At 44.8% G+C, this 20,916-nt stretch overlaps 1 protein-coding gene across 3 annotated transcripts in view; it reads left to right on the top strand.

Moving 5' to 3' along the window:
• Nucleotides 1–5,932: 5,932 nt before the first annotated feature.
• The window catches only part of CTC1 (CST telomere replication complex component 1), a 19,706-nt gene continuing 4,722 nt past the window's right edge, over nt 5,933–20,916 (top strand). For all 3 annotated transcript variants that reach the window (XM_019548690.1, XM_019548689.1, XM_019548691.1), the window contains exons 1-14: nt 5,933–6,020; nt 7,583–7,732; nt 13,099–13,243; nt 13,559–13,861; nt 14,035–14,163; nt 14,712–14,938; nt 15,457–15,631; nt 15,745–15,945; nt 17,329–17,455; nt 17,610–17,724; nt 18,647–19,109; nt 19,512–19,601; nt 20,148–20,291; nt 20,633–20,703. In XM_019548690.1, coding sequence (XP_019404235.1) covers nt 7,713–7,732; nt 13,099–13,243; nt 13,559–13,861; nt 14,035–14,163; nt 14,712–14,938; nt 15,457–15,631; nt 15,745–15,945; nt 17,329–17,455; nt 17,610–17,724; nt 18,647–19,109; nt 19,512–19,601; nt 20,148–20,291; nt 20,633–20,703 — 2,210 coding nt within the window. In that variant the 5' untranslated portion in view covers nt 5,933–6,020; nt 7,583–7,712. The remainder of the gene's footprint in view (nt 6,021–7,582; nt 7,733–13,098; nt 13,244–13,558; nt 13,862–14,034; nt 14,164–14,711; nt 14,939–15,456; nt 15,632–15,744; nt 15,946–17,328; nt 17,456–17,609; nt 17,725–18,646; nt 19,110–19,511; nt 19,602–20,147; nt 20,292–20,632; nt 20,704–20,916) is intronic.

The raw sequence follows: 20,916 nt of genomic DNA, 5'->3' as shown, positions 1-20,916 counted from the left end.
TGTGGCCGATGTGGCCAATAATGTCGCTGATAAATGCCTTGTGCATGCACACAGCCATAGTGCAGCACGCAGGCAGCCAGGAGTACAGCCCTGCAGGGTGGAGAGCAGCATCTGGCTGGTAAGTCTGTTGTGAGGGAAAGGTTGAGGCACATGCCCCTGCTCCAGCCCCACTCCCTCCCTCACTGAGGGCCTTGATCTGCCCCTTCCATGTCCCTTTCCTTTCCCCTCCCCCTCTCCCCCATAACAGACTTACCAGCCAGATGCTACTCTCCACATTGCCAGGCTGTATATTGGCAGTTGGATTGGTATTGGTTGATATGGCTCATTAAAAATTGGCCATTGGTATTGGCCCAAAAAATCTCTATTGGTACACCCCTACTCAGGCGGTCATCTAGTCCTAAACCCCTGCTCAAAGCAGGATCATCTGCAACTAGATCATCCCAGCCAAAGTTTTGTCTACCCAAGTCTTAAAAACCTCCAAGGATGGAGATTCCACAACTGCTCTGGGTAACCTGTTCCAGTGTTTTTTACTACCTTCCTTGTGAGCGAGTCTTTCCTTGCACCTAACCTAAACTGTGCTTGCTGCAATCTGAGACCATTGCTTGTTTTGTCATGGGCCACCACTGAGAACAATCCAACTTCCTCTTCCTTAGAACCACCCTGCAGGTAAAGACTGGTATTAAATCCCCCCTCTGTCTTCTCTTCTTCAGAATAATTAAGTGCAGCACCCTTACCCTCCCCTCCTGAGTCATGTACCCCAGCACCCTAACCATTTTTGTTGCCCTCCACTGGACTCTTTCCACATCCTTTCTGTACTAGGGGACCCAACGCTAGACACAGTATTTCAGATGTTGCCTCACCAGTGCTGAATAGAGAGGAAGAATTATTTAATTCCATCTGCTGGCAATGCTTCTACCAACGCAGCCCAGTATGCCATTAGACTTACAACAATGGCACATTATTGGCTTATAGTCAGCTTCTTGTCCACTGTAATGCCCAGGTGCTTTTCTGCCGAGCTGCTGCTTAGCCAGTCATTCCCCAGCCTGTACTGATGCATGGGATCAGAGTGGATAAAAATCAGTGATTTAAAAAAAAAAATCAGATTTTTAAAATTTAAATCAGATTTTTTTTTTATTTCGTTGTATTTTTGATTTTAAGATGCTTTTTAAAAAAATACACCATATAAAGATGGTTGTAATTTAAGATATGTTTAACCTCAAAGATATCATCATGGAATAGGGATTGTAACTTCTAATTATATACTATTTGAGACAAAATATTGTAACATTTTTAGAAGTTTTATGAATAGGTCACAATAGGCCATGGACTATATTAGGGGCATAATCTTATGGGATTCCCAGAGGCTCCTCTATAGATTAGTAAAGAGTAAAGAAAACCGCTCTACCCAGTGGTCTTAGCGCTCAGTCTAGAAGATCCCATTAAGCATCTCTGTGATGCTTAGTTTCAGTTCTCAAACAGTGGATTTCTGTCTCCAGAGATCATAGGCAGACAAGGGTCTTTGGGTAGATGTGATATCTTTGGAAAAAAAAGTTCTTTGCAAGCTTTCAGGAATAAATACCCTTCTTCAGGCACGTTGTCTTTAGCGATAACACCCTTGTTAACAGCTGTGTGTGGAGGTGAGAGAGAACAGACCTGATTACCTACCCATCAGCCTTCTTGTCTCTCTGCAAATTTGGCTACACAGTCAAGCCCTTATCTTTCTCTAAAAGTACATTTCAAGAAGTTAAAATGACTAAAGATATCAAACAAAAAGAATGCACTTTTTACAGAAAACAGTGATTAAATCAAGGTTTCCTGCCCAGTGATTTCAATCATTATTTAAAACAAATTCACCCTGCATGCCATTGTTCCATCCAAAGTGCAGCAATTTGCACTTGTCCTTATTGAACCTCGTGAGATTTTTTTTTGGTTCAGTCCTCCAATTTGTTGAGGTGTCTCTGAATCCTAGCCCTACCCTCTAGTGTATCTATTACTCCCTGCAGCTTGGTGGTATCATTTGCAGTCTCTTGACACCATAGATCATGTCACCTGAGATGAATCACTTGGAGTTTGGTGGTTATTGGTTCTAGCACCAAACCTTGCAAGAGTCTGTTTCTCCAAGATCTCCAGGATAAGTTTTGTGGCCAAAACCATGTGTAAATACCTAACCTCAGAGCATCAGCTCAGCTGCCATGATAATCCATCCAGAAATATTGCTGACATCTTGTACAGGACACCTGTGTGTCTGGCAGTATCATAGGCTGCTGTATGTGAGATCAAAGACAGCCCAGTTTTCTTCTTCTGTTAAAATCTATTTTCAGACTACATAGAATCTGCTGTTACTTGGCCAAAAGTACTTCAGTTTGGCTGGAAACTCGCCTGAAGTTTTTCTGCCACGTGTGTAAGATTATTCAGTCCAGGGGTTTTCTGCTACAGCCCAGGAGTAATGTTGGGCAATAGGTGGCTACTAAAGGATGGTCTTTTCTTGGCAGTAGTATAACTGTCAACTTAGCTTTTCACTGTGTGATATATATCAAGGTCACCTGTACTATATGGGACATGAATATGGACAACCCGTGCTGCTTTCTTTGCAAGGAAGGAGGTAAAAGGAGGTATGATATTAGGTTGTCAAAGCTGTAGACTTCACCTGGTTTCAGTGATTTTGGTACATATTGGCTTCTTCCCTAAAGAATTGCTGGAAACTTTAATCTTAGTCAAGAGGTGACATTGCTTACACTTTCCTGATAGACTCCTAAAATTTTTTATCCACGTCTGAATTATTGGCATTGGCAAGGTATCTGGTGACACTGTTTGTTGAGACTTATCTCTGTTCAGTGGGTTTTGTTCTTCATGCAGCTACCTGTGGAGTTTCTAACTCTTCCTGTTTTATTTTTTACTTCATTTCTGAGGTTGCATCTTCGTTGCACGCTCTTTGGGCTACTTTCAGGCTCTCTAGCAGGAGGCAACATTAAATATTGTTTTGTCAGATCACGTGTATGGTTGATATGTTGTGCGGACAGTATATTCCCTTCAGTTACTTGATTCATGATAGTTGCAGTGTATCCTTAAGCTAGAGCCCACTATTGACAGGGTAGCCTCAGTTTGGCTTAGAAGGGGGCTGTGTTTCCCACTCAGCGTTTCCAAGGACTGTGGAGATAGCTGTTAAAGTGTTGTCTCATAGAAGTGACCCAGCTGAAGTTAAAGGAGAAAACCTTGTTTCCTCCCAGTAATGTGAATTTGCTACTTTCTTTGGGTTGTGAAGAAGAACTAGCTTGTAGACGGAGGCTGATTTGCAAGGTCTAGCCTATTCTGATCACCAGGGATCCTGGTTTTCTTTGATTTAAAACAATTCCCAATTTTCAGTTAAAAAAATTAACCCCAAATCCACATTTTTCTGTGATTTAAATGAAATACCACTAATATATAGATAAATATCTAGTGGTGTTTCATTTAAATATCATGGAAAAATGTGGATTGGGGATTTTTTAAATCAGAGAAAACCAGGATCCCTGCTGATTACCCCAAGTAATGTGATATCTATTAAAGTCCTCTGCGTAGATGGCAGGATATTGGAGCAGTGGTAGCCCAGGCACAGGCACTAGTTCTAAGCTTACAGGCACTAGCCGACTTGCACAGAGTGATCCTGATTATATCATAGTCAAATGCAAATTGCAGTTTCTCCACATCAGATAAATAGGTCAGCTGTGTCTTCCCAACAGCCTGTCGTTTGTGGTCAGAGATCATGAGCAGATTGGCAACAAGGAAAGTAAGATGGGTTTCCTGAAGTCAGATGACATCAGTGTTGTGTGGGTAGGTAGTGCTTTCAAGAACAGAAAGGATTGAGGTTAATAAGCTGTTGACATTTCTCTGAACCACCTTGAGCAAAGGGCAGGAATTTAGTGCATTTCCTGTCCTTGCCCAGACTAGCAGTAACTGAGATTCACTGGAATCTGTTTTCTGGTTGATTCTTTGGTTTTCCCAAAGATAATCCATCAGGCTTACAACAGGCTTGAAGCTGCAGTGTACTTCATTCCTAGAATGAGGAAAATTGGTATTATCGCTATTGTTTTCCTATCTCTATTTCAACATGAACAATATGTTTCCCTGCCAAACTTCCTGTGACACATGCTAAGAAACAGCATGCAGATCTTCACATTTTTGTTCTAGTTAAATAATATTAACCCTGATGAGTCCCCAGTGGCATTACTTATCTGAACCAAAACACTTCAAGTGTTTTATTCACTTGCCAGATTTTTACAGTAGATTCCTCTTCAGTAAATGTCAGGTTCTTCTTGACCAAATTATCTCCCATTGCTTAGTTTCTGTTCATATTTCATTGCACTTCTGTTATCGTCAGTGAGAACTCTAACATAAATAGTGCTCCAGCTTCACAGCCCTTTTCAAAACTGTTACTTACCCCTAATGGGAGCAAATAGTAAACTCATCAGCTGGACCTCTGTCTGTGCTAGGTCTTCCAGTATTGCTGACCTTGTGTTAGTAATACTGGAGATTTCTTTTCTTGGCAAATTGGACTTAAATCTGCAAGGTAATTATCATGGCTACTTAGATCATTGAAAAGCCAACTATATTGGAATGAGCTGACAACCTTGTTTTTTTTCTACCATATTTACCACTTTTGCTCAAATCCAAGACAAGCACCTCATCTTGGATTGGAGTACAAGGTAGAAGGGGAAACAGGCAGGTCCTGCACCTCTGTTCCCCCACACCCTCTTCCCCATTCCCCTCCAGGGCTCTGTCCCTTCCCCTCCCTTCATCACTTGCCATCCAACACAGGTTGAGCTCCATTCTGGTTGGGGGCACAGAGCACAAGGTAGCTTTGGCTCTGGTCCTGGCCTGGCCATGCAGCAAGGGACACTACTGCAGCATGGCCAGGCTGAGTCTGCTCAAAGCTACCTTGTGTGGGGAGGGGCAGAGGTGGCAGGGTGCAGGCACCATCAAAGGGTGTAGACACGATGGGATGGGAGGGAGACAAAGAGGGGTGGGGAGGAGATCACTTGCCTTCCCCTTCCCCCCTCACCCCTTACGCTGCTGCTGCTTTTCTCACTGTAAAAGTGGGGGGACAAATATAAGATGACCTTCCAGTAGTTGGATTCTGTACATGGAAAATTATAACAAATGTATACATTTTCCCATGTATAGAATCTAATTATTGGGGGGTGGGGGGTTGTGTTGAATTCATAGTTGTCTTGGATTTAAGTAAATGTGGTGGTACCTTGATCAGTCTCAGACTTCTAGTATCTTGCCTGTAGTTCTTCCAGTGGCAGTATTTAGTAATTCTCAACATTTTTCTTTATTTGGTCTCTAGCTTTAAGATCGGATATATTAGGTTTGGTTGTATTCTTACATCTGAAGGTAGGAGCCTGAGATCTCTTTGATTTGGCATTTCTCAGCTGCACATCCCTCAAGTCAGGCCAATTAAGATAAACTTAACTTTAAGGTTGGCAGCTGTGTTCTGATCTCAGCCCATGAGTAGCGCAGCCAAGCTTCTCCTTATAGCTCAGAACATCCAAGCACAGTATGGGGAAATGGTTTACTCCAACTGGAATAGATGAGGCCCCTTACTGAGTCACCCCTGCCACTTTCTGCAATGCTCTGGGTTTTCTTATGGAATCTCCCATTCCAATTGTTTGTAAACTGGCTCTGCCTAAACTCTCTGGCAAGGACAGAGCCTGAGATACTGCAAAAAAAGAAATCTAATCATCCAGCTCCCCATACTATCCCTGCATATTTTAATTTTTCTTTTTTCCTCCAGTTTTATCTCCATCTCTGACCTCCAGCTTCAACAGTGTACACCATGCTGCAGTCACCTTACCTGGAGCACCACTAAGTTTAAGGAATGGGTTCGCCAAAGCGAAGGCCTTTTGCCCAAACAGAATGCTCTGCCACGGGCTCACCTAATACTCATTGGCTATCTAACTGATGGAAGGCAGGAGGAGGGAGAGAAGCGGGTAGATGGCAGCTTATATGTGAAAGACAACAGCGGTGCAGTTCTTTGTGAGGTACATCAGCAGAATAACCTGATGGATTATGTCCTTACTACCATTTCTGAGAGGAAGTCCAGACTATTGCAAAGTTTAAATGGTTTGCAAAAGATATCCAAGGGCCAGATTCTATTTCACATGTTAGGCATGTAAGTGCAATCTTATCCTATCCTTATCAAGTCCCTGAAAAACTAATATAAAATGTGGGTGGGTCCTCCTTGCTGCTTTTTTGTGACTCAGTCTTAAGGATCAGATGATAGAGAGTCAGACAAGTAGATTCATGCATGGATTTTCAGGGACTCGACCAAAGTGAAATAGAATTGCACTTAGGGTGTTAGATGCCTAACAGGTGGAATATAATATGGCCCCAGATATCTACCTTAGAAGAAGAAGGTAATAAGCCCAAATCCAGGGGAAATGGGTTGAATCATTAATTGCTTGTGAGCTAACTCCTGCACTTACAGGGCTGGAGAATTACTAGAGAAAAGAGGGAAGGTGTGAAGATTGATGTTGGTGATTCCTGTTGAAGTCTAATTTCAGTTATTAATTAATGGGGCAAACCCCAGAAAATGGGGGCTCTGAAAGCCCTGGGAGGCTAATGGAGCCAGTAGCAATAAACAGTGCTGCTTGAGTTCCAGGTTCAAAGCAAAAACAATAGTAACCTGGGGGATAATTGGGCTATCAGTAATACATGTGATATGCCATCTCATGGGTTGGGTGCTGCTGTGTTAAAACCTGCTTGGAGGATCCTAAACAAAAAGGGTATAGGAAAATGTAGGAACTGGAGAGTGACACTTGTGACAGGCATGTGGCTCTTGTGTTGCTGCCTCTAGTGTTTTAGGTCAGGGGTGACCAAACACTTAAGCTCTTTTAGCCACAAGTCAAAATCTTCTCACATTTGAGAACTGCTGACTATACGATTTGTACTCCAGAGTCAGTGATCTATGCACTGCTCCCACTGCTCTTTCTTCAAGAAGTGCCTTCAAAGTGCTTAGGAGCTGCATACTGCATGGGTATGTGGTTTGGCCACCACTGTTTTGAAGAAATAGGTAGTGGGAGGCCAAGGCTGTTACATATGCAGAGGACACTATGTTAGGATGAGTTTTACAAGTAGCAGTGAAGGTGAGAAAGCTGGAAAGGTTAGAAATGCAGAGTGGAAAAACCATGTGCGATTAAAGGTTAGGAAGGAAACTGTCAATAAATCCCCACTGTTCTCTTGGAAGAGTATCTGGGCTCAGGGAATGCTGTTCTCAGCACTGAGTAAATTGCAGGTGGGTTTGTAAGGCTATGTGTACTTCAGGTTCGCTTCTGGAGTGAAGAGGCTTTTCTGTCTCTCTCTTTTTGTATATGTTAGTTACTACCTTTTGGGGAGTAGTAAAGCATGGCTAGGTATTAATCCCAGCTCTAAAATGAGTAATGCAAGTTTATGATATACCAAGGAAAGGTTATGTTAATGCCATAGATAACTTAGCAAAGAAGTTATATTATCACTGTTTCTCAAAATTTAGCCCCTCTTCTCTTTTGGTTTAGCTCCTACATTTTGAGCTGGAGTGGTTGGAGTTGCTGTTTCTCTTCCCCAGTTGGGCATATGTGCCACAGAAGAGCCATCGCACAGGAGGGTATGTGGAGATCCTGGCAGACCCGGTACCAGTGAATCCTGTACCAGAGAGGATAGTTAACGCAATCGCTGTTATCTACCCAGCGCCAGCTATGCAGCTGCTCATCACCAGGTAATATTCAAGATAGTCAGTAGAATGTGTGGCTGCTGTCATTGTTGCTTGTCATAGGCAAAGTTCCCTCTAAGGTGCGCAGCCAAGCACAGGTAAAAGTCTGGCCGCGCACAAACTTTTTTAGGCCATGCACCCACCGGGGTAGGAGCTGGGCTGCAGTGTGGGACACTTACAGAAGGTAAGCTCCTCTCCAGGGCGAGGCAGAGGCAGGGTCAGGAGCCTGGCGTGGGCTCCGCTGGCTCCAGGGAACTGCTCTGTTACCCCACTTCACCTTGGGGAGGGAGAAGACATGTGGCGTCAGGGCTGGGGAGCGAAGCACTTGCCCGGAGCCAGTGGAGCCCATGAAGCAGTTTCCCGGAGCCGGTGGAGCCTGCCTCAGCCCCAGCCCCAGCCTCTATCCCTGCCTTGCCTTACCTTGGGAAGGAGCCATTGTCTGCCCCAAGTGAGGCTCTGCCGGCTCCTGGGAACTGCTCCGCCGGCTCTGGGAAAGTGCTTCGCTCCCCAGCCCTGACGCTACGTGCCTCCTTGCTCCCTGAGGCAAAGCTGGGGAGCGGAGCAACGTCCCAGAGCCAGCGGAGCCTGCGCCAGGCTGCAGGCCCCAGCGCCCGCTGCTTGCCCCAGGTAAGGAGTTTACCTTTGGGAAGTGTCCCACGCCTCACTGAAGTAGCACACTCACAGACCGCTACTTCTTAGAAGGAACATTGGTCACGGGTCTGCCTAACCTCAAAGTGAGAACCCTTTAGGGAGGGAACTAGTTGGGTCACATCCATTCTGACGGGGAACAAAGGAGTGTATGAAATTACAGAAATAACTGTATTAAATCCTTTTAGTTGAACTATAATCCATCTGATGTTTTGCAGGTGTTTGTTGGAAACCACTTTGTTTGGCTGAGTTACACACTCATTTTTACAAAGAGATTTTATTATCCAAAATAAAATTTAGGAAACAGCAAAACAGTTGTAAAGATAATTAAAAATAATGTTTATGTATTTAAGTGACAGAGTTTATATTAACAAAGGTAATGCAAACCTGTGGATCTTATGAAACTGCAAATCAAAGTAATACCTTTAGCCCAGGTAATTTTAGATTATAATATTAAGCAAGCAAATACTACAGTTCAGAGTCTTACCAGATTGCTGATTAAGTCTCATTAAACATAGCTGTCAGAATCGGAGTATATCAGTGTTGCCTAACCATATAGTCTTTATCATTTATAAATTTGAAAACTATGCAATAAATTTAGTAAATATAAATTTGGTTTAAATATATAATACCAGAATGCATCCTAGACAGTGCTGCATACTTGTCAAATGTTATCTCTTTCACATGCATAAATAGATTAATTACTGTAATTTTGGGGGGGGGTTTCACCAGCAAATAATCACAATTAGAATAAGCTTTACGAATTAGTTTAAACATTGGTATGAACAGTGGTAGTTGGAATTTAAAAGATCAGGCATTCATTAGGACATACCCTTTTTTTTTTTTTCCAAATTAGAGAAAGCTGGAGGATGTATGAGAATCCTGTTTTTTAATCTTTCTTTACTTGTAGTCTGTGTAAATCTTAACGGTTTTCACTACTGTCAGAATTTCTCTGCTGTGGATGAGAGTTTTAGCCATAACAGGCTAAAAGCACCCATAGCAGGGCACTTCAGCTGTTTTAACCACATATTGACTTAAATAATGAAATTAAAAGGTTTGCGAAGGGCTGATATGTGCTTCATATTTAGGCTATTTAAAAGGTTTATAAACTGTACTATGTACTCATAGTATGTTCTCTCATGTTCTTATAAAAAGTTATCTTACCACAATCATCTTTGTCACTTGAATAGGAGACGTGCATACAAAAAGAGTCTTACTATACATCAAAACTAATGAAGTTGACATTTACTATCAGCTTATATTGGTTGTCCTTGATTGAAATACAGATTCACCATCACCCTTGCTTTATAGTGCTGTTATGTATTGCACTGCACCTATTGATTCTTCCTTTGGATCTAGTTCATGAGTGGTGTATGGACAAAGCTTCCTCCCCCTGACTCCCAACCTTAACTTGGATGCAAAAAAAGCTCATGAGTGATACTACATAAAGTTTCAAGGTTTTGCTTGGTTTGGTTTATTTCAGCTCTCTGCTAATGGCCAACCATCCAAGTGTCTAGCTCCTTTTGTCCATGTGACATGTTCCTTATAGGCTCCGCCATTAGTTCTTTCTGGAAGTCTGCAACGTGCCTAATGAAACAAGGGGCTGTTGGTTTTTTTTAGTTTAGAAGCCAACCATATTAGAGGTCATTTTTGCCGTTGTGCTTTAAATAGACAAGATAGACCAAAAGTAGAAGAAAAGGAGTAGTAGAGTAGTTCCTCACCCACTTCACAGATGGGGAACAGAGGAATATAGAAACTTAGTTGTTTTCTTGCCATTCTTCCTCTAGCTTTTAACCTTTTTAAAGTTGATACTTCATTGCCATCTTATCTCGGAGAATTTCTAAGTGCGTGACAACATATCTTCACCTATTGTTATTTGCTAGATAACAGTTCTCTTTCACTTACCATCAAAGCATATTCCACCAGAGCAGCCGCAGCCGCTAACAGTTTCATACCAGTGTCAAACACCTGCAACACAGCCACGTAGAACTATTCCCTAGCCACAGTTAAACATTATTGTTGACATTACAGCTAGATCTGATGCCAAGTTCAGGAGAGTAATCCTCCAGTGGTCATTTGGCTAATGTAGCTGAAACTTCATCCTCATCTGGCGTAAATACTTCTTTCTAGTTAAGTAGGATGGGAACCATATGTACACATACTATAAAAAGAAATATTAGGGTAACTGTTGTAATGTGATTTTTTTTAACGTGGAGGATCCTATCACCCGTGCTCCATCCCTGCTTTTCAGAGTGCTAAGCAGCATGGGCTTTGAATGATCTGAAACCAAAAGAGGTTGTATTAATGCATTCCATCACACCCACCTTTGGCAGCATACAGAGGCGCAAGCACCTGCGTGGTCACATAGGCATGGCTGATTCATAGGACTTGAATTTTACATGTACAAGGCACATACACACCAACAAAGACATACACAATGACTGACTGAAATGTCTCAAAGAGCCACTTATACCATAGGATCAGTACAGTAATCTTCCTAACTCTGCTAGCCCCCCGCTGGTTTTTCTTAGTCTTCTCATTGCCAGATATCTCCATTTCCTCTTGTTGCTATGTAATAAATGAGAGACGTGAGAACTTCCCAGAAAGAAGGTTGCAAAAAAACTGTCTTTTAATAGAAAGTGTTCTGCAATCTAAACACAGAGGTTGTTACCGGCTTGCAGTTGGTATCTATAAATACAGTGTATTTTACATAGAACAGCTGCCTCTGTTTCTGCTTAAAATCACGTTCTAATATCCCAGGTGATTGTATCTTAATATTGTTTGTAGTAAAAATCATAATAATCATGTAGTTCTCTTGTTAAGAAGTCTCTAAGGAGACTCATTGCATTTAATTTCAGTGGGGGTTAAAATAAAATCCCCGAAAAAGGAAATGAGTGAGAAGAAACATCAGGTCTTCCCCATCTTGCTATAATTTTTTTTTTTGACTGATCTCCCATCCTGTGCAATGCTTGTCTCTAAGCCACATTTGGTACCTTTTGATCTGTTTCTAATTCTAAGCTCGGAACTCTTACGATATTGTATTGCCTGGTTCTGTAATGTCTAGTTCTACTTCTGGCTAAAGAGCTGATCCTGGTGTTCTCTTGTGGGACCTAGAATTGATGTCTCATTTATAACAGAAGAAGGTTGCTGAGACAAATTCAAGCCAAAAAGACTTAAAGGACTACACCTTTTACCCAGGCTGCTTTGAGATCCTTAGATAAATATGAAAAGTTGCTTTCCTGTCACCTCTCCCCATTAATTGCCTTTGTTAAAAGAGGTGAATAAAGAATTCCTTTCTAGAACATATATCAAGCATACAACTCTGTATGGGTCCAGGTAGATATTACCCAAAAGTCCAGCTTTTTTTCGTGGAGAATATGTCAAGAAATCTTTGATAAACCTAACGGAGTAAGAGTCCCTTTTTTCCAGTATCTTCACATTAGGGATGATAGATAAATTTAGCAAAGCAGTCATTAGACCAATTACCCCCTTAGAGCAATTCATATATGTAGATTCAAATCTGTAGGTTCAAGAAAACAATAATGTCCAAAATGTGTGTAATTTTAATAGAGGAAAGGATGGATAGGAACTCAAGTCAATGAAAGTTTGGCAAGGAGACTTGAGTTGGGGTGATGTAGAGAAATATGGGAATAGGATTATCAATAGAACATGTGTTTTACACAAAGAAAACTTGTGTAAAATATAAATATTTCCAAGATTGTATTTTTTCAATGGTAATACATCATGCTGGAGAGGTTGTGGAGGAAAAGCCTCCTTTTTCCATATGCGGTGTCTGTGTCCTGCAGCCCAATATTCTATGGAGGGAGTGACCAAAATAATAATTATTGTGGTAAGTGATGCCATCCCTTTGGATTTGATGGTTTGTTTACTGAATACCCCAGTAAAGGGAGTTTACTTTGTGTGGGATGAAAAGCTGATATCCCTTCTGTTATTACCTGCTAAATTATGTATCACTCAACCGCAAAAGGAATCACAACCTCCTCCCTCTCCACACACCCATTGAAAATGTGATGTGCTAAAATATGGGACATTCTGATGATGAAGAAACTGTTCCATCAGCTTGGATCATTAGAAAAAAGATCAGAGAAGAATAGCTATTTAAAAATATGGATTCCACTTCTGACCCTTGCAGAAGACAAAAGTCAGCAGTCAGAAAGCCAGAGTCTGTAGCCAGAGTCTTGGAATATTGGTTAATATTATTGAATATAATTTTTATATGCATATAAATCATGATGTTGTTCCCAGAATCCATTAATTTGTTGCTGTATGTCATTTCCATTGTACAACATAGACCTTGTGCAGTTTATATGCGTTCCTCTTGTGTTGGAGTTTTGTTTCTGTAGTTGCCTCAATGGGAAGTTATTTAAGAAAAATCAGCTTGCTGTAGCCCCATCATTGTTTGGGTGCATTTGGGGTCATTCATCTGAGATCTGCTACTCCAAGGTGTTGGAGCCAAGCTTTTAGAGCCATTTAGAGTATGCAACAAATGACTCCAGTTAATTTAAAGTAGCCTAATCTCCTTTTTGGAAAAATCTCATCCCCTTCCTGTAGGAAAGGGAAGGGCTCTCACTACCATGGCTTACCCTTTCTTTCCATGACCAGTATATGCTTTGCTATGCACGTGCTTTGGTTTTATTTTTGGCGTAGTTCTAAGTTCTGCTTCCTTCTCTTGTCTTCCTCTCCCTCTACCCCAACTTCCCCAGGGTTCCATGTCGGAAGAGAACAAAGCTGAACGTGGCGGGTGAGCTAGCCAGACTCAGCTCCCTCCTCTGTATCCACCACAAGACATTCTTCTTCCTCTTCCTGAAGTGCTTTACCTCAGCTGCTTGTGTCCCTGTGCTGGTGCAGGTAAGTCCTTGGGGCTCGGCTCACACCTTGCCACATGAATCTTTGTACTGATGGTAGTCAGCCCATGCCATAGGAGTTGTCCGCTTGTTCCCATCTTGGTCAAGCAATGCACAAGCAAGACTACCATTCTGAAAAAAAGCAGGATGCTATTCAGGTGCAGTGCTCCAGAATACTTTTGTGAGTTTGTGCTGGAGTGTCACAGAGCCCTGAGAACAGAGAGGGTGGTGGGCTGGGTTCTAGGGAATATGCTGGGTATAGGACATGTTCTTTTCTCATGCCAGGTGTGCTCATATTGCCTGTGTTTTTTTGTTCTAGAAACCTGCCCAGCTTGCCTGGCATCATGTGCTGAAGCTGGGCCATGGCTATGTGCTGACAGCACTGAGCATGTCTGGCCTGAAGATGTCTGGGCATAAAGTATTTGTCACCAGCTTCTCCTCATGCCTCCGGCCCTACCATGCAGAACAAGTAAAGGAACAGCCACTGGATGGTGGCTGGCAGGAAGGCCCAATTCAGCCAGTGTGTCCCCAGGCCTCTGTGCACCTCAGCAGCCTCCTGGAGCTGAGATATGAGGACAAGAGGCCAGTATTGACCAAAGAATCCAAGATCCTGTCATATGTGGTAGGGAGTTGTCCCCCATCATCACCCTTTCTTGCTCTTGGGGACCCCATCCTTCAAGAGGGGCCCATGAACTCCCTTTGCACTGTGGGCTCTTATTTCCCCAGGAGTCCAGCCCCCTCTGTACTGTCGGGCTTTTTGTAAACTCACTGCTTTCCTCCTTATTCTTGTTCCAGGGAACCATCACCCAAGTACTAAATGCTCAGGCTGGCCTCTATGAGCTAGATAATAAGGTCTGCCTGTGCCTTGCTTACCAACAGGCCTTGTACTTTGCCCGTGGTCTCCGACCAGGAGCACGTGTGGAGGTGAGATGATGGGGCAGGGACATGGAGTTTGTGGGGAAAAAACGAATGGCTGAGACCCAGGGCCTGTGCATTAGCGATGTATGGAGTAGGCTTGGTGTAAAGGAAGAGGGGTGTCAAATCTTTTCGTTGACTTGTAGGTGGCACTGAAGCAAGTAAAACCAGGGTCTGACTTGTGAGATTGGCTGGCTGCCCAGGGTTTGCCTCTAGGGTTGACTCCTGGGCAGTATAACATACACAGCTATCTGATCCTCTCATTCCTGTCTACCTGGTGCCAGGTCCATGGTGGGCTCCTGGAGTTGATGGTAAATGCTGTGGGGAAATGAAAGGCTTTGTATATGATGAGTGAGCATTTGGGAGGGGAGTAGCATGGCTGCCACCTCTCTGTTAAGTACTGTATAGTATCTTTGGAGGTTTTTAAGGCCTGGCTTTTCAAAGCCCTGGTTGGAATTAACTAGTTGGGGATGGTTCTGCTTTGAGCAGGGCGTTGAACTAGATGACCTCCTGAGGTCCTTCCAACCATAATTTTCTATGATTCTGTGATCTTTCAGCTTCGAGATATCCACCTTCTGCAGAAGCCCCTGAGCTCGTTCCATTCCATTGTGCTTGGTGCCTGCTTGCACAGTACTGTACTCCTCAAGGATTTTTCAAGGCTCAGCACCTTCCACCAGCCTGTAGCCTCCTCAGGAAATCTCTACTTAGAGCTGCTCTTCCGCTATAACCTCAGCCTGCCGCTCTACCTGTGGGTGGTGAGCCTAATAGAGATGTTGGAGCAGAGGTAAGGATAGCTTTTCACCACCTTCATTGAGAAATGTGGCTGTATGGGCTGCTCATGTCTCTCCTGGACAAATCCCTGCCCCCTTCCCACACACTTCCACTTATTTGCTGATGTCTCAAGTGGTTCCTAATGAAGTTCTCCCTCCCCAGTTGCTCTGTTGTCCCCTCCTGATGGGGTTTTAGGTTTGTTTCTAGGACTTACTCCTGAGCAATGTAACACAGCATTGTTTTGTTCTGGAATACTTAAGGTTACTTGAATACTTTATGCCCAGACATCCTCAGCTGTTAGCCCACACATTAAAAACACAGATGTAAACAGTTACCTAAAACACCCTAAACAGAAACCTGCCAGCAGCAATTCTTAGAAAGCAGTCTTCATCTGGCCCCATGTAATATACAAAACATGCATGTCTCTGTGGTGATGCTAGTTACAGACTTCATTTTTGTTCATTTCTTGTGCAGTCTTGTTTTAAACAGTGTTTTTGCTTTCAGTCTCTCTCCTGACTTTCCTCCTGTTAGATTTAGCTCTTTCTTTGGGCGCCGGCAGCTGTTGCTGTTTTCCAAGCACCAAAGCCCAGGAATAGCTGAGAAGTTTCTTGTTCCCCTCCTGGATGCTGTGGTGCCTTCCGAGAACCAGGCCAGAAATATATATAGTGAGATCCTAGGAGAAATTCATGAGTGTCCCCTGCATCAGGTGAGCCCCACTACTTGTGCTCCTGTCTATATATAGATGCTATAGATAGATATATCTAGATATATATATGAAGGGAGGAGACTCGGATCTTTCTTGCTTTTTGTATCCCTTAGTATCAGCCCCTGGAGCCTCCATGCCAGGCTCCAGCTCTCTCTCTGCTGTGCTCTATGGCTGAGCAGAAGAGCTTGGAAACCTTTTGCCCATCCCAATTGCTGTCGCCCCTTGATGCCCAGCACATGAACACCCAGGAGCTGAATTGCAGACTAGCCTGGTCCTACAATACATTCTCTGCAGAGAGCTTCCAGCCCCGAATGGTGAGTCCCAAATTCTTTCTACTCTGTGGTCTACAAGATCTCCCCTTCTCTCACCCCATGAGGCCTGTCTGGGATGCGTGTGGGCTCCTCTTCACTCCTCTGACCTATGGGTACCACCAGCAGGAGAGAACCCTGCTTTTCTTACCTGTGATGTAGAGAATCTTAGGAGGTAGAATCAGAACAGTAGGGCTGAAAGGGACCTCAGAAGGTCATCTAATCCAACCCCTTGCACAAGGCAGGATCAACGCTGCCTAATCCATTTTAGGCAAGTGTTTACCTTAACTTGTTCTTAAATACTTTGAGAACAAGCTCTCTCACACACAACTGCCAGGCACAATGCCTGAAACAAAAGATAAAATCAAAATCTCTTCAACTTGCCACAAGTAAAGCAAGGAGGTGAGGACACTGTTGACATTTTATCAATGCAAGGACAAGAAGGAGGTTGTTTAAAATATGTTTAGGAGATCCAAGGAAGAGGACCATGCCTACTGCTAGAGGAACAAAAATCCCTTGCAATCTGTACCAGTCTGACTGTGGAGTAGTTACTTACTGATCCCTAAAGTGGCAATCAGTCTGACTCTTGAGTGGAGGAGAAAGATCTAGCCAGGAACCAGTTCCCAGCAGGAGCATCCGTGCACTCAACTCAAAATGTCCAGCCTAGATTGCAGCCAACACCCAGTGCTTCCTGATGTCTGTAACAAAGGGAGGGGACAAAATTACTTCCTGTACTCATATGGCAACCAGCAAAGTCCAAAAGCCTGGGACAACCAAATATCTTCCACTCTATTACACCCTTAGGACCAGAAATGCAACTCCACAAATTACACATCCTGCCTGGAGAGTCAGAGCCCTCTTTTCTCTCATCTTGTTTCCCCCCACCTCTCCCTAAACATATATTCAAGCTGCTTTAGTCTTCTTTCAGTGTTATGGGGTTCTGCTTCCTTTTTCCACTACTGAACTTGGTCCTCTTTTATTTACATCTGCTTTGTGCTGCAGAGCATTTCTCATGGTCTCCAAGCAGTACTCTAGGAAATCTCTGAGGTGTGTTGTGGGGAGGAAGAGGGATCTCCTGGGCTTTTCAACTGTTGCTCTTCACAGAACACTGCAGGCATTGCTATTCCTAAGTCATACCTGGCTACAGTTTATCCATTTTCTTCCCTGAAAACCTCCAATGTGGGAGAGTCCACAACTTCCCAGCTTTGTATTGTCACGTCTGCAGTGAGGGAGAATGGTTGTTCTCCCTCTTCTTCTTTATGGTAGCCTTCCGGGTATTGGAAGGCTTCTTTCATGAGGTTTATAAATGGTCTGTCAGGGACATTTTGATCAGCATCCTTCCTAGCTGGGGACTGTCTGATGGTCTTCACAACTTCCTTTCCCTTGCAGGTGTTGCTAGGGGTGCTGAGAGTCTCCTCCAAGAGCAGCTCCCTTCAGCTGCAAGACCATAGTAGTGTGCTCCCCTGTGTGATATGTCGCAGGGATGGCAGCCCCTTCGCAGACACAGCGCTCATAGGTATGGCCCACTTAGCCCCATTTGGGGATCCTGGAATCTTGCTGCTTTGCCAGCAGCCACAAGGGGTTTTGAACTTTGTCACTGCTTTGTCCAGTGGATTTGGGAGCAGGGACACTGAGTTTGCTTTTTTACCCTCCTTCTCTGTTATTTGCAGGGTCGCTTCTGCAGGTGGAAACCTACCAGCTTGTTGTGGAGATGTTCGTTCAAAGTGATTTTCCCTCCTGGGAGCAGCTGCTGAATTTAGAGCATGTGAGGGAGAAGAAAACAAGGCAAGTTTTCCTAGAGCAGAAGGCTTTAGCCTTTGGACAGGGGAGCAAAGGAGTTACAAGTCCCCTAGCTTGGGCCTGGGCCAAAAGGTCATGTTCCTGGGGCTGTGTGCATGGGGGTCTGTGAGTTTGAGCAGCCCAAAACTGCATGGAGGGAAGCATCTCCCTAGGTAGAGCCCAGTGTGGAGGCAGTCCCAGAACCCATCAACTCACACAACTTCCTGTACAACCAGTCTGGGCCCTCTTCACCCCTTCAGCCCAAGCATAATTGAAGTGCATGTCCACCTCTACCCTGCAAGCTCAGGCATTTTCCTTATAACATGATGGAAAATTCCCTAGATGCTGTTTAACATCCTGGATTTTCCTCTTTCCTCCTGTGGTATCAGCCTCTCTCATTCCCCCAAGTTTCCTTATATGAGACCAACCCTATCCCTTCCCTGTGTGTGTGTGCATGCATGTGCACAAGCATATACACCTGCACAGAGTTCTTGACCATATGGCATTCATGTCACCAGTGGCTGCTGTGTAGAGAGGCTCCTGCTGCTTTCCTCCCATCCCTGTCAGAAGCAGAGCAGAAATGGTGTTGGGGCTGTGCATTCTGCTCTTGGGTGGTGAATCCCTCTGCAGGGCAACAGCTATCTAATTTTTACAAAGCTGCTAAACTTGTGCCTGGGCAGTTCTCTTGTGCTGCTGATGGGGTGGGTAAGGTTTCCTCTGTATTGGAGACAAACCCACCATCTCCACTCTGTGTAGTTTGCCATGGCCAGCAAGTTCCAGCTGTCTCTACTCATACCCTCCTGCTACCTTCCTTAGCATCTGTTGCTTGTCTGGGCCTCCAGCTAAAAGTCCCCGTCCCAGAAAGCTGCCCTGTTTGGATTACTATCACTCCAGGTATCAAGAGATGATGCCCCCGCTTTTGTTGCAGTCTATACGTGCAGTTCTACTTTGAAGATGCGCAGATTCTCAGCCATCCAAAACCATTAACTGGGGAGCGACCTGCAAGCAGGGGCAGTCCCTGTCTGGGGAGGAAGAATCATGGTAACCCAAAAGTTGAGCTAGACTCGCCAGATGCAAAGGTGCCAAAATTGGAGGGGACTGAGGCAGGAACCAGCAGCAAAGAATATTGTGCAAGAGACCCAGGCAGCACTAGCAGAGCCAGCTGCGTGTCTCGTCTTTTCCTGGTCACCCAGAAAGAGGGGCTCATGCCCCGCAACTACATGCCATCAGGGGAAGGACATGAAGAGAAACAGGAGCTGCAGCCTAGCTTCCAGGCCACTGCGATGTGGATGGGCAAACCTCGGCTATGGGCAAATCCCAGAGAAATCAGGAGCTTGCCAGAGCTGGAGCAGACCACTGACCACATGGAGGGCAGTGAGACACAGCAGAGAGTAAGGCAGGGAGTGGGGTGGGGAAGGGGAGGCTTGGGGGTGGCCCTCCTAACAAGGGTGTGACCCTAGTCCTGCATGAGAGGGTTGTGGGGAGCCCAGTCCCCAAGTGGAGGGAGCGGGCCTGGCTTGACCAGGAAGTTCACAAGTGTTTTTGACTCCCTCCAACCTGCTGGTGGAGCTCCATATTGCCTTCCTTCTCCACCTGCCTTTCTCCAGATCACACTCCTTAAAGGCCCTTCCTAGCCCAGCACTTTGTGTGCAGGGCACTCTACCTTCTCTCTTCCAACCCCTCCCCACCTTGATGGGCTGGTGCTTTCCTATGCTCCTGTCCACTGTCACCATAGTGCACTTTACCTTTCCGACCACCCTCCCTCACCAACTTGTCCCCTCATCCCATGCCAGGTGCTGCTGCTCTTCATGGGGAAATCAAGCCGATGGTTTCCAGTCCTGCACCCCAATGGGCTGTACCAGATTGTTGTGCCCCACTGCACGGTAAGGGGGGGGTGGCGGCGCTGACCTTCCAGAGCCCCCAGCCACAGTGTAGCACTGCTTCTCTAGAACTTGTTCTTCACCCCATCCAATCTTTCTATCACTAGCTGAACTGCCTACCACTCTGACTCTCCAGGGACTTTCCCTGCAGTTGAAAGTCTTTACCCACACCCATGAGAGGTATGAGAAATGCATTAATGTCTTCTCTGCTAGGGGAGAGGGAAGTAGAGACCCTGCTACACTCACTGTTATGTTAGTAATGAGTAACACATCTGTTTTTTTGGATGACAGAGCACCAGAGCATGGTGCTTTTCTTTGTCATGCTCCAGCCCTGATCCAGCCCTGATCCTGACTGGCAAGGGCTTCCAGCCTTGACTAAGCATAGTCTGGGTTTCAGTCTCTTACTGTTACCTCTTCTCAGCCTCTGGATTGCTCTGCTCCAGCTCTATATTGACAAGAAGGCTGTATGCAAGTAGTCTGTCAATGCCCTGCTGATTCTTTCCTTTTCAGGTCACCTCTGACTAGTCTGCTGTGCTGCTCTTCTTGCAGGACTTGGGCGTGTTCAAGCAGCTCTGTCTCCCACCAGTGCCAGAGAGGGTCCTGGACCAGTCATGCTGCCCCTCCTGTCTGCCTGTCCCAGATACCTGGCACCTACAGCATGAAACCTGGATCTCCTGTCTGGCTTACCCCCAGGTATGCAGCACCCCGTTACCTTAAGGTTTCTATGATAGAGGCCTTCCCTGGAGATCTGGCAAGAGATTATACATGACTTTTCCTTGGCTGTTCAGCCGCCCTTGTGGGCTGCACTAGGGCAGTGCTGGGCTTGCACTTCACACAGAAGTAAGAAGGATGCAACCCCCAAGCCCAAGTCTGATGCAGGGGGCAGTAGTAGCCTCTCAGCCTGCCACAGCACTGTGCTATTTGAGCTTGAAGCGGCATACAGTTGCAAGGCTTTAGGCAGATCTGGTCCAGGTTGCTCTGGCAAGCAGTGGCTGCAAATAATCCCACTGAGTCTGTCTCCCTTCCATTTCTAGCTGGTGCCAGAGTCAGTGCTACTAAGCATGGGGCAGAGAGTCTCCTCCATCCCAGATCTATTCAACCCCAGGTATGTTGGCCTTTACTCTGCTGTGTTAAGTTCCCTTCTGCTGAGAGATGAGGAAAAGCATCAGCATGAGTTCCAGCTGTGCTTGGCCAGTGGGTTATCTTAGGAATTCTCCTTTACATGAAAGTATCATCCAGGGCTGTGATCTTGTCTAATATATTAAGTGTAACAGGATCATGAGGGACATAACTGCAAAACAGAATCCAGAAATCCGCC

Source organism: Crocodylus porosus, unplaced genomic scaffold, assembly GCF_001723895.1.
Source record: "Crocodylus porosus isolate Cpor-Errol unplaced genomic scaffold, CroPor_comp1, whole genome shotgun sequence".
In the NCBI taxonomy this organism is placed as follows: domain Eukaryota; kingdom Metazoa; phylum Chordata; order Crocodylia; family Crocodylidae; genus Crocodylus; species Crocodylus porosus.
The sequence above is the reverse complement of the archived record's forward strand: the minus strand, read 5'-3'. Positions and strand labels throughout refer to the sequence as shown.